Below are 13,412 nucleotides of genomic sequence, written 5' to 3' on the forward strand. Positions count from 1 at the left end.
TTAACTAAAGTAAATATTATATTTAATGTTGACATGGCAGGGACATTGAAATTGAGATTTGTAGTTAAGTTACTTAGAAATGTTACTATTTTTCTTCACAGGAGCATATTTTGATGAGAAATCAAAATTTAGTTGGACTTAAACTTCCTGAACTTAGCGAAGCAGCAGAACAGGAAAAAGGTGCAGTATCATAAAACCTGGACTGAGTGTTTGATATACACTGATTTTTATAACTGACTATTATGGGAGGGAAGAAAAACTCTTTTTCTTCAGTTGCAATAGTAGTTGAAGAAGTTACGGAGAACAGTAATAAATTATATATAAGAGAGACCAATAATGGAAAGTACCTCAATTTCTTGATGATTTGAACCAAGAAGATACTGTAGGTATTATTGTAACCAAGGGAAAAGATGCACGTGTGGAATGGAGTCTGGCTTGTAGCCAATAGTTTGAGATCAGAAAGTTTCAATGACTTTCCGTAAAAACATTTTGGCAGTGGTGGATTGAATGGATGTAACCTCTGCAAGATATTGTGGTCATGAGGGTGAATTTGATCCTCAGGAATATAAATAAGAAGTGGAATGCTTTATTCCTTCTTTTTTATTCTAGTATATGTGTGGGAAGTATTGAAATTGCATTTTCACTTCTGGTCCACATTTTCATGTCAATGCGAATGAGCAAAAGTAAGGCCAGAGAAGAGTCATAAATGTGTTTGAAGGACTGGGAAAAAATATGCCTCACAATAAGTGGGATTTTTCAAGCTCAATTTCTGTGATTAAAAAAAAAAAAGAGGCTATTTTAAGTAAAAGGTTTTAAAGGTTTTAAACTCTACATAAATTAGAAAAACTGGCACCAAATGTGTTTTTCAGTCTAACACAATGAAAAAGTATTTGATGCTTGTAGCTGCATCTGAAAAGATTGAGAATAAAAATTAAGAATAAAGATATAAACCTGAGGACAATTCAACATGTGGAAGAATTAAATAGCAGTAGTACTTAGCTATCAACCTAAAATATTTAAACCAAAACTATATATTTAGAAGTAGTTAAGTCAGAACTTGTGCAGTGTGACACTAACTGAAATGGAGATGATTACCATGAAAGGAGCTGAAGCTAATTGTCCAAGATTTAATCCAAAGACAATTTCAATTTTTCTTAATACTGTTCATTTTACTAATTCATACATTTGCTCTGGGACTAGCACATTAGGCCTTAAAGTTCCTGTTACACTGAGAAATGGTTGAGATATTATATTTCATGTTACCTCTGGAAACAGAGTCACCTTCAGTCTGAATGAATCAAGATTAAAAGAGACTTCTTGTTCTCTATATTTAGTGATCAGATCTTTGGATTCTTACAGATGATAATATTATTCCTGTCACTCTGCTAATATATAATGTCAGAGAAATTATTTAACAAGCTCTGTTTGAAAATCTAAAGGAGATGACATTTTAACAGCCTGTTACGTAATTTTGGCAGGTTTGGAAGTCTTGAGGAAAACATTTGGAAAAGCTAAGCATTATTTTATCCAGATTTTCAACCAAGATCTCATGAGTATCACAAGCTTTATATAGTCTAGTAAGTTGTCTAAATGTTAGCCAGAATGTTAAGGGTCAGCTCTTTGTCCTCAGTGGGGAAAACAAGCAAGGGGTCAAACTCTTAGTTAATTTGTTAGGGAGACCTATTTCCTTACATTGTCATAAAAGCTGCCTTTTCAACTGGAGTAGTAATTTTCTTTGAACAATAGGAAATAGCCAGATACTTAATTCTTACTGTTATGAATCAATGTAATGTCTCCATCATGGTTTTTGTCAATGAGAAGTTACTGTTGCCATCTGAGTAAACACAACTTTGCATCTGCAGAAGTTTAGATGAGTGGAATATGCTAATATATTACATCTGGAGACACTGTGGTGTGAGGCTGCATTTTATGGGGACACACCCTACTGTTCTTGAGTAGATACTGGAATCTTTTAACGTAAAGCAAATGAACAAGACTGAAATGTAGCTGGAAAGAATCTGTTCTGTCTTTCATGTTAATGTCTCCAGAATTATTCACTATTTACATCTAAGAATCCTTCTCTTAAACTTATGAACAGGAGAATTGTACAAAGATACCTTCCCAAGTCTGAGATTCAGACTGGGGAATCTGCCTTTCCTACAGGAGAGTCCTTCATTAAATTCTGGCAAGATAGGAGGAGATAAGGGAACTAATAGATATGAAATTAAATAAAATGAAAATACAGAAGCTAAGTAACATGAATTAAAAAAAAAGTGTTACCCATGTATTGGTCCTTGTGAAAGTGACAGAAGTAGAGAATGTTAGTATAACTTTTATGTCCAGTTCCAACAAACATACAGTGCAAACAAGTACATGATGTAATTTATAACCATAAATGGTTCCACAAAATCTGTAGTATAGTACATTACACTAGACTTCATCTTGGCAGGTGGCATTTGAAGCCCTAGACAATGACAGTATTATACTACAAAATCTCAGCTAAAATATTCCAGAAAGAAATGCTTGAGTTTTCGAACAACATTTTTCTAACCACAAAAATGTCTTCAGGCCCTTCACCTCTCCCTTCCCCCACTGAAGAGGAAGAGACCAAGAACAGCTCTGATGTCATGCCCAGCATTCCTGATGTATTGCTGCGAAAACTGCGAGTGCACAAATCTCTTCCAGGAAGGTAAAAGTTCCTTAATAGAGGAAGCACATCATCCGGGGCAAGGCACACCAATGGTTTCCAGTGAACTTCCCTTAACGAGTTCCATTCATAGGGAGATAAATTATTACACCTTAGAATGTGCAACACAGATTTTCTGAAAAATTCTGGGGAATCAACCAACTTCCAGTGACTGGCCAACTTTTAAAATTAGTTTGTGACTTCTGCATAGAAAGTCTTAAACCTTAATTGCATGCTACAAGTAGATTTTTACACAGATGTTCACTCCTGGTTTCCAGGATTGCTGCTGCAAATATGAACTCATATTGAAAATATTATTATTTCTCTCTCCCATAAAAATAGTCAGGCCAGATGATGCTTTCCAGTGGTAGAATTTGGGTGTGTAAGAAATCTCCAATTTTTCTGCAGGTGACAATTTTTAAGGGGAATGGAGTTTACTTTGAAAATGTAGTTGAAGGACTCACTCACAAATTCACTGATTTGGAGTTTGCAAGTCATTAAAACAATTCCAAACTTACTTGGCCAAAACTAATTCCTACAATCACCCACATGTTTTTTTGCCAAAAACACCAGAGCCTTCAGTCATCTGAAGCAACCAGTAAGGGTTATCTGTGCAGATGAAATAAATATTTAACATTTATTGTGAAGGAATTGTTATATACATTAGTTTATATAAATGAATGCATGAGGTGAAGAACTTCTGCAAGACCATTGATTGATTGTAATCAATACTGAAAAGTAGGGGAAAACTCATAAAACTCAAACATACATTTTGTTGTTCTTTTCAATAAATATTAGAATAGCTTTGTTTTTAGAGACAAAACTCATCAACATGTGGATTTTTTGCTTTTATTTCTAGCTCCCCACCACTCACTGAAAAAGAAGTTGAGGTAAGTATGTTCTTAAGCTATTAGAATGACGTAATGAGGTGGTTTTTCTCCCAAAACAATATTTCTCATTAAAAAAGAACTATATTGAACTTCATCAAAATACAATTGTGTGAAATATGAGCAATATAAATTGTAAAATCACAGAGTAGGAATAAGCAAAACATTTTTTGTGCATTTTTCATAACAAAATATGCCGTCACTTTGGAAAAAATCCACGTTTAATAAAGTAGGAAAAAAAAATGAGATTAAATGAGACCAAAAACTAAGTAATTTAAATTGCATTTTTATTGGCCAATAGGAGCTTTGGGGCGGTTTTTAATAATATCGTGCTGTTAGTTTATGTAATTTTTACTTTCTCAGTTCGAGCCAATAATTTTGTTTGCAGGTTGCTCTTCAGCTTGCAGGCTTTGTTTCTTCTATTTTTTAATCATCTACCAGTCAAAAAAAAGATCTTTATTTACATAAATCCGCTGGAACTGTTGGTGCCTTGTGCTTTGCAGAATATTAATCCTAAGAAATAATGAGTCTGGTAAAGAAAAAACAACCTTTAAAAGCAGGGTGCGAGAGAATAAAAACAATAGCACTTAATCTTTTGCTGGCTTCAGGGGTAGCTGTTTATCCCTTAGGTAAAACAATGCTCATGGTGAGCTCATCCCTGCACTTCCTCTGCACAGACTATCTGTTTAAAAACCTTGGGGACCCCTGGAGGAAGTCCAGCTAGAAAACAGATCCATTGTGATTCTGGTGCTTCTGGTAGGCTGCTTCCTTCATTGTGCCTCTGCTCTGCAGAGCTCCCAGAAAAACATCCAGGAAAAGAGGCAGCAACGCATGTGTTTGTATTTTAGTGAAGTAAATAGAAGTGATTTTTTGAAGAAAAATAACTTTAAAAAATATTTCTAATTTTCTGTTTCAATACTTAAGCAGCAAAATTTGTTAAACACATACCTTATTCATAAGTTGTTATTGAAAATTGTATTACTGTGAGACTTATTGGAAAATTCTCTTTTTTAATCCCAACAGAATGTATTTGTACAGCTCTCTTTGGCCTTTAGAAATGATAGTTATACATTGGAATCTAGAATTCACCAGGCAGAGAGGGAGAGAAATCTTACTGAAGAGAATGCTGAGAAGGAACTGGAAAGCTTTAAAGCAGCCATTACGGTAAGAAAGCACTGGGAATACTTTTCCTGAACTGTAGTGTATATGAAAGTTCACACACATTGCAAATATGTTTGATTGTTGTATATTCAGCCCCAAAACTTCATTTTCTGCTGCTCAAACTCCTTGCCATGAGTTACCTACTACTCTGAAAGAGAGAGGGCTTTTTCTGCCAGAGTGGGCCAGCATTGCTGGAAATGCATGGAGGATGCTTCCCTGGGTCTAGCAGATTTCAGGAATAAATACTAGGAATTTGTTGTTCAGTTCTTGAAAGAAGCCTTGAAATAAGGGCATTCAGAACTGCAGACTGAGCACTGATCCATGCTCTCCTGGGCAAGATCTTCCTGTGCAGTAGATTTGAGGTGTCCAGTTATGAGAGATACCAAAATGATCTGAAACCTGAGTCCTGAGATCTGTGACTTGAAAGGCCTCTTAACTGCAGATACTAGAAGGCATGATATGTGAAAGGAAACAGCAAGGAATACTAAGGAATAGATACAATCTCAGATTTAAAAAATATACAGTTAAAGAAAGATTATCATCTTCACATCTTTTCATGGGGAATTCCAAATCTCCATTTTCAAATTAATTATTTCTGGAAAACACAAAATGTTTTGAATATTTTGTTGCTCTTCCCTCTGTTCCCTGTCTAAAGAGCAAGCTGAAACATTTTAAATCTCTGAATAAATAGCTGAAACTATTAAATCTCACGCTTTTCAGACTGAAATAAATCTGTTTGATTTGCCATGTATTTCTGTTAAAAATCCCTAATTAGGCACCAAGGATCATGTTGCTAGCATGGGACAGATGTGATTAGGATTTTCTTCCCTTAGGCAGTTCACATGCTACAGTCTGACTTTTACAAGCTTTTTAATGTAATATATAACAAAGTGGAAACTGCCTTCCCTATGAACGCTTTTGTTCTGGACAATGGAATAAACTAACAAGCAGTTAAATTAAAAGCAGTGATGGCTTCTCTATCATGTTAGACATAGACTTGTTCCAATCTCATTGAGAGGTTATCTTCATTTCTGTAGGACAGGCACATGTTTTATGACCCAATGACAGTCAATTACCAGTCTTTCTGGTTTTTTTAATCAGTCTTGTGATAATTGATGTGTTATTCAGAAACCTAACTTAAAGAGAAAGCTGGTTGACATGAGTTTACAATTTGTTTGAGTATAAGAATCAGGTTACAGTTGCCAAGAAAAAATGGAAATCTGAAATTCTGTGCATGATTTTTCTCAAACAGATTCCCTTATGTCTTTTTGGTTCTTGCAGTCAAATTTTGGTTGCAATTTATTGCCAAAGTAGCTTTGCAATTCTCAAGACTGTAATGTTTTATTTTCCAAATAAGTGAAGTCTCATGGAACTGAAAGAACACACCTCCTTGATACCATGTGCCCAGTGAATTAAAAGGTTGTTTGTCCATCAGCAATCACTTTTAAATACTAGTTGAAATGAACTCAGCATTTGGAGAGTTCCCAGGTAGCAAGGCATATTTCACAGTAAATTTCAGAAGGGAAAGTACTGCAAATGTGCTAAGCCCTCTTGAGCTCCTCAAACGGTGTGCCTGCAGATTGCTGTGAAGCACGATGCTCAGACAGGGCAGCAACACTCTGGGCTGTCTGTGCTGGCTGTGCTGGCATCCCTCTGGGGCTAATCTCTCCACATGGAGTTCTGTCTGTACATTTCTACCCCATTTTGGGGCTCTGGCCACTACCTTTGAACTAAAGACATTGATAAAGCTGCTGTATTTTTGCTTCAGTCTTCAGCTCACCTGTGGCACCACTATGAGCACAGGGAAGCCTACCAGAAGCTGCTGGAGGACATCGCGGTGCTGCGGCGTTTGGCTGCCAGGCTCTCGAGCCGCGCCGAGATGGTCGGAGCTGTTCGTCAGGTGAGAGCATCCTGGTGTTTAACTGTGTCCTGGATCCACATGTTCACTCCTTCTCAGCCACAGCTAGAGGCTATGATCACCCTCTCAGTTTTGTGCTATTTATGCTATTACAGATTAAAGACGTCTGTTGTAGTGTCAGGTAACACTACATTTCAGTCTGCAAATAGAATTCAAACAGAAGAAGATTGCCCACTAAGCTATTCAACATCTGTGCAATAGGAGCATATAGATTATGCAGAACTACAGCTGCAACACAAGAAAATAATTTTAAATCAGTGCAGCACAAATAAGAAAGCTTTTCTGGGTCAAAATGCTCATCTAGTTCAGTCACCTGCGTTTGACAATAGCTCAGTCAACTCTAGAGAGCATAAGAATAGAGTATAAATAAGAGCACAGCAATACCCTCCCAAATTCAAGACTGTTCCCTCTGCCCTCTAGAGTAACCAGAGTGATGCCAGTGACTAAGACTTCTGAGGGTTTGAAAACAAGTATGCTATACCACATAACTAACCAGACAGGGACATAGGCAGAGTGTATGAATATATGACAAAATAAATGATGATATTCTGTGAAATATATAAATGTTAATTTGTCTTCTAACTAGCTTAGGAATTCTCAGTCATGGAGGCACCAATCTTTGCTTAATAACAACTACTCCAGATTTTGCCATGACAAGGAGAATACACATAGAGGCAAATGATTTGTTGAAGATGTGTAGAGGTTACCTGGATATTTCCTTCCTTTCTTCCTTAGGAGAAGCGTATGTCAAAGGCAACAGAAGTAATGATGCAGTATGTGGAGAACCTGAAAAGGACATATGAAAAAGATCATGCTGAACTAATGGAGTTCAAGAAACTTGCCAATCAGAATTCCAGCAGAAGCTATGGTGGATCTGGTAAAGAAAAAATAAAAATTTAAGGTTTTGTCTTGCCTCTGATTCAGAGAGATGCTGGCACTATTAATGACTTAAAGTATCATGAAAACTGTTAATGAAGTTCTGATCTACAGGAGTAGTTTTTTAAAAGTTATAGGAATAAGTTAAAATGTTTCATATAAGCCATAGTTAATGCTATAGTGCAGTAATTTGAAATCGCTATCACTTACAAAATTCTGATGAGACCCAATGACATTTTCACATGGCTTTTGTCTGATCTCACTGAAAAGAATAATGGTTTGATTTTTTGCAATTATTTCAAATTTCTTCTGCAGGTGTAATTGAGAACAGAACTGTATGACAAATAAATACATGGTCACTACAGACCTTCTATAAATATACTGTAGCTGAGTTTGAAACACAAGCAGGGGCCTATTAATATTATTTATAGACACTCATATAGACTAAGACTGTTCTTTATCTTTGTTTCTGTGCAGAAGATGGAGTTCCTCGTTCATCTAGATCCATGTCTCTCACTGTTGGAAAGGTATTTCTACAATATAAAGAAAATTAACATTTTATGTAGTGATATTTCTTGTCTGCATGTACACTCACTTTTTTAGGCTGTGTTCAAAACAGTGCTAGTAAATTCTCAATACTGTTCATGCAATTTAGTGCATGTACTTTGCAATTTTGGATACATGATTAAATATGACCTTGAACAATAATGGTAATGCGTGATGTGAAACTCCAGTGTTTTATTTCTGCAAAACTTCCAAATGTTGGAGTTCAAATTTATTACAAAACTTGGTAAAACAACCAGTGATTTGAGAGACATGAGTCCCAGTGTGACCATTATGAAATTTGGTGGTCAGAGGCATTATACTCAGTCTACTGATAATTTTCATATTTTTGTTTGGGTTGTAGTTCTTTAGATTTTATTTATTCCTGCCAGCTCTGAATGTTGGTTATAAAGAGTTACAGCACAAGCATGCTGAGGGCAAGACTGGATTACAGAATGAGAACCACATAAGTTGAAACACAGGTCTCAAAAAAAGACTAAATCTAACAGGGACAAGTCCAAATAATAAAGAGGAGGGGAAAAAAAAACCCCAGACACTAGAATGGACTGCCTAACATGACTTCAGATTTCCCTGTGTATTTTTTCAGGTGCACATTAAATAAACCTGTCATTAATGAATAGATATGGTTGGTTCTGTCTAGAACCAGGCTCATGGAGGGACTCCTAAGTATTCACTAAATCTGTGCTTAACTCCTTTCCTGTGAAGCTGTCTAGAGCCAAATCTTAGAAGTGTTTGGATATACACTAAAACAAAGCTGTTAGATGCTATGAGTGTTTTGATTTTTTTACTCTAGTAAAAAAAGTACTTTATGGAAGTGTAAATTTTGCATAGATTTTATAGGATGAAGCATTTGGTCTCCTACCAAATGACAGCAAAAATTTACATAATCTGTAATTGAGCTAGAATATATTGTTATAATTAGCATGTGTTTGTCATATAAAGAATTTTTATGGTCTTTGGGAAATACAAGCAGTGTTGCATGATGCTATCTAACAAGTCAAGGCTGGGAAAGAAGAGGCTGCTCTTTTGTGGAAGGAATGGATGGTTTTGTTTCAATGAATTATAATTAGTGGTTTAGATGTAATTAATACATCATAGTGGGTACATAGCAAGATAAGGGTTTCATGTATGACTTCATCATTTTCCAGTCACTGTGACACTGGCACTTTCCCCAGTATCACTATACATCTCCTTTAATCAAGAATAAAGGCCTATGAGAAGAGCTGACAATATAAACTCAGAACTTTTCTGTTGTGTGATTTACCCTGCTGGGTTTTCAGTATAGAGGGAAAAGAGTATCCCTGTACCACACCTCATCTCACACTAAGTACTTCCCTTACCAGACAGAAGTAGAGGAATTTCTGTAGAAAACCCCAGCCTAACAGCCTCTTATCTTACCTTAGCTTCCAACTCTCCTTTTCCCAAAGGGGATGCCAACCTACATCTTTGCCACACAAATGAAACCCCAGAATTGTTCTTCAGTCTGTCTTGTTGTATGGTAGAAATAATTAATTGTTGTTTCTCACAGAATATGCCTCGAAGGAGAGTCAGTGTTGCAGTTGTTCCTAAATTTAACTCCTTGAACATTCCTGGTCAGTCACCAACAGCTTCACCTATACCTTCAATGCCATCCCTGGTAAGTAAACTCCATTTTTTAAAGATACGAATTTTTGTCTAAACCCCTATTGTATAGGGCCACCCATAGTTACCTGTTTTGACTCCATCCTAGGACAGACTTCATTCCTATTGAGCAAGGGACAAATGGCTTCTCCATAAGTGATCCCTTTGGAAACAGCTGAATAGGGCAGGGTGGTGATTCAGAGGCATTAGACATTAGTGAGGCAATTTGCCTTTTAGTCTAAAGTAACATACAGGAAAGGAGTAGTGAATATAGTTGTTCACTGTAGGAGAGAAATTTTAACTAGAAACCACAGAACACAGCTGGACTGCTGCTCTGCATTGCCAAAAGTCCTCTGAACAAAAATACATGTACTAAATGTACAGAAATATATGTGGTGCAAATTTAGAGGTTCGGTGATGATCTGGGATCAGTGGAGCCAACAGCCTCTGTGTTGAATTTTTGTTTGTAAAACTTTAATAAATTAAATGAGACTCTAATATGAACATAATAAATCCATACAAATGCCTTGCAAAAAAACTGCAAGACATACTTACTGTTCAGAGATGAGCTAAGATGTGACATAACCTTAAAGTTATGCAGTTTTCTCTTAAAAATTTTGTTATTTGAATGAGGATTTTGCTGAGAAGTTAAATCCATTTTACTTGTAAGAAAAGCATCTGATTGTGCAATTTATTTATTATGTACTCAGAGTTAATTCTGTCAGGAACCAAATATGTTTGTTTGCCTTTGTTCATTATGATTTATTTTGTTTAAAATTTCCCGTTGAAAACTTAGCTAATAAATTAACATTCTCAGGATAATAAGAGAGGAGAAACAGAATAATTTTACTGTTCCATGATCAATGTATGAAGGAGAAGGAATTTTTTTGGGAAAATAAACAGGGTGGAAGGGAATGTCAGAGAAAATTCTTAGTGTGCAAGTCCATTGTTTACTGGGGTTAATGGGAGCCATGTGGAAGCATTGTATTAGATACTTTGCTCGTGAGTGGGGGAATGAAACCTAAGCAGCACGTTGCCTTTGTCACTTTATTGAACACTCACTTGAAATTAATTAATTAATTTTAATTGTTATTTAATTATTTAATCATGAATGTTAACTAATTAATTAGTGTAACATTTATTGCTTTGTTTCACTTACAGTCTGAATCACCCAGTAATGGAAGGAGCAACCTAACATCTACTCCTGCCCTGCCAGCACTTCTAGAAAAGTGAGTTTTGTCTAGTTCATGTCCTTACCTATTAAATCCTAATACTAAAGGATGATTTAAAGAATCATGCTTTGAAATACTGTGCTATTACTGCTAATTTTTAGAATGCTTTAAACATGGAAATAAAAGCTTTAAACTGTGTGGATCACTACAGAATATTGAATGTCATGTATTTTACATTGATGCTGAGGCAGGACAAAATTTGTGTTATGTCTTTGTTTTACCTCTGAGCTTTACTACGAATCTAAGTATGCAACAACTTGCAAAACAAAAATGGTGAACTACAACACTTGAATTCTGTGAGAAAAAACAACAATCAAAAAAACCTTATCAATATTTCGCACCTAAGAAAACAAATCATGTTACCAAGCGACAGAGGTAGAACTTGGAATTCAAGTTTGAGCATAAGTGTGTATGCATGGGCCAGCTGGTCTGGTAGTGTAGAATTCATAGTCCAGCACAGTTTTGTATGTTTCAGCACTTCAAGCTTATATTCATGGCTTGTTTCAAGTCCAGGTGAAAATAATGTCTGTGTGAAAATGATTTATTGAGAGAAAATCCATTGCCCACAGATAGTGTCAATCAGGTTGAAGTATTCAGCCATCAGTTTTTGTGCCAGAAAAATAAGGTCTGCAAAAAGGGTGAGATTTCAAATGGGATACCCCACTGAGCTTATTAAACCTTGACTTTGATAGATCTGCTAAGTTATGTCTCAATCACTTAAACTCTGTCCCAGATCAAATAAATGACAGGGGAGCACTGCAGGAAGAGAGCAATATAAAACAGCTTATCTTGAGGCTAAACACACAAAGCTTTTACTTGAGATAAATTCTAGTGAGAAAAGTGAGGTACATGTTTGTATTTTTTTTAACCTGTGCATGGAAAGTCAACAGAGCAGACTATTTAAAAGGCAAATGAAAACAACGTTTTGTTGAATTAGTATTTGATATTATTTCTGTTATGTTTCTCTTATGTAGCAGGTTAAAATTTCTAAGATGATTTTTAGAAAGCTGAGGGAAATGTTGTCATGAATAGGAAATAAGTGTCATGGGTGAGCCAGGAAACAAAGGCTCTTTTTTTCTTTTTTTAAAGAATGAAAGTGCTAGTTTTCTTACCTTAGAAACATAATAATTACCATTCTTAAATCACAACATCCTGACACAAATATTTTTCTTGGTGTTTCATTTTTTTCTTTGGAAAGACATTTCATTTCTCTGATGTACATTAAAAAAGATAAATCATGAGTCACAAAATTGCAGTGTACTCCAAATATTATACCTTTCAGTGATGTTATTTTCTATTTGTCTGCTTCTTTTGTCTTGGCAGTGGAAAATCAAATGGAGAGCCTGACTGTGAAACCTCACCTTCTGTGCTGACACAGAGTGGGTTGGAAGAGATCAGTCCTGAAACTAAAGCCAAGATAGAAGAAGAAGCATATAACAAGGGGTGGGAATATTTGATGTGAACTAAATCTGTAAATATGTGCTACCAGATTAGGAACATATGTTTTTAAAACTTAATTTTAAATGCAGTAATCACGTTGCTGTGTGGCTAGCACAGTTTTTCCCATGGGAAGTTTTTTTGTGTTTTTGTAAATAAAGATAAAGTTTGGATGTTTTGGAACAGTGTCCCAGAACTTGGACAGTGCAGGCCTGGCCAATCAGGCCTGGGGGAAGGCTTCTGACTGACCAATCTGGGTGACTTTTGAGAACTCTATAAATGTGATGAAATCAAAACAATAAAGGTCATTCCTTCTTGCCACTGAGAACCGATGCATTCATTACTCTGCTAGCTGCTCAACAGCGACATTGCTGGTGTCACAAAATGCTTTGCACAGCATGTTTTGGGGCAATTAACAACTTGGGGATCTGCTTCTGAATATCAAGCAAAGAATTTTGTATTATGTGAAGAATGAGACAAAAATTTTGATTCCATCCTGCAGAATGCAACATGCCATCTATCTTTAGCATTTATTTCCCAGGAAAAAAAAATGTCTAGAGGCTGTTCAAAATGATTGGAAAATAATAGGGAAATGTTTACTGGCTCCTTTACAATAGATAACAGTTGTTCTCTGCTGATGGCTACTACCTCTTTTACTTGTTCAAGATGATAAATTTGATACCAGCTCTAATATAATCCTCTGTTAAGGGAGGATGGCTGTCTGTGTGCCTTACTCATGGTCTTCAGCTAGTTTTTACTCTTGTTCAAGTGCTGCAGCACCACTACTTGTGTTTTATTACATGTAACAAAACATAAAGCCAATATTTCATTAAAAAAGATCAAGCGTATACAACGTGCTAGACTAAGAAACAAATGTTTCTTTTCCTATATTAAAGCTATCAGGAAGGCTTGAAGAAAACCAAAGAACTTCAGGAACTGAAGGAAGAAGATGAAGAGACACCCAAAGAAAGTCATGATGAACATGAAGAAAGTGAAAATGAAGATGAGATGAAAAACCTGAAAAGCAGGTG

The 13,412-nt window shown here is 35.9% G+C and overlaps 1 protein-coding gene across 8 annotated transcripts in view; it reads left to right on the forward strand.

Moving 5' to 3' along the window:
* Window positions 1-13,412, forward strand: part of IRAG1 (inositol 1,4,5-triphosphate receptor associated 1) — a 61,599-nt gene that overhangs the window by 43,869 nt on the left and 4,318 nt on the right. For all 8 annotated transcript variants that reach the window (XM_085063111.1, XM_085063113.1, XM_085063117.1 and 5 more), the window contains 11 exons: window positions 102-180; window positions 2,569-2,689; window positions 3,546-3,576; window positions 4,597-4,737; window positions 6,503-6,634; window positions 7,388-7,529; window positions 8,006-8,055; window positions 9,621-9,728; window positions 10,874-10,941; window positions 12,268-12,387; window positions 13,278-13,409. In XM_085063111.1, coding sequence (XP_084919237.1) covers window positions 102-180; window positions 2,569-2,689; window positions 3,546-3,576; window positions 4,597-4,737; window positions 6,503-6,634; window positions 7,388-7,529; window positions 8,006-8,055; window positions 9,621-9,728; window positions 10,874-10,941; window positions 12,268-12,387; window positions 13,278-13,409 — 1,124 coding nt within the window. The remainder of the gene's footprint in view (window positions 1-101; window positions 181-2,568; window positions 2,690-3,545; window positions 3,577-4,596; window positions 4,738-6,502; window positions 6,635-7,387; window positions 7,530-8,005; window positions 8,056-9,620; window positions 9,729-10,873; window positions 10,942-12,267; window positions 12,388-13,277; window positions 13,410-13,412) is intronic.

The sequence above is a fragment of the Lichenostomus cassidix genome, chromosome 5 (assembly GCF_008360975.1).
Source record: "Lichenostomus cassidix isolate B80296 chromosome 5, HeHo_3.0, whole genome shotgun sequence".
Classification (NCBI taxonomy): domain Eukaryota; kingdom Metazoa; phylum Chordata; class Aves; order Passeriformes; family Meliphagidae; genus Lichenostomus; species Lichenostomus cassidix.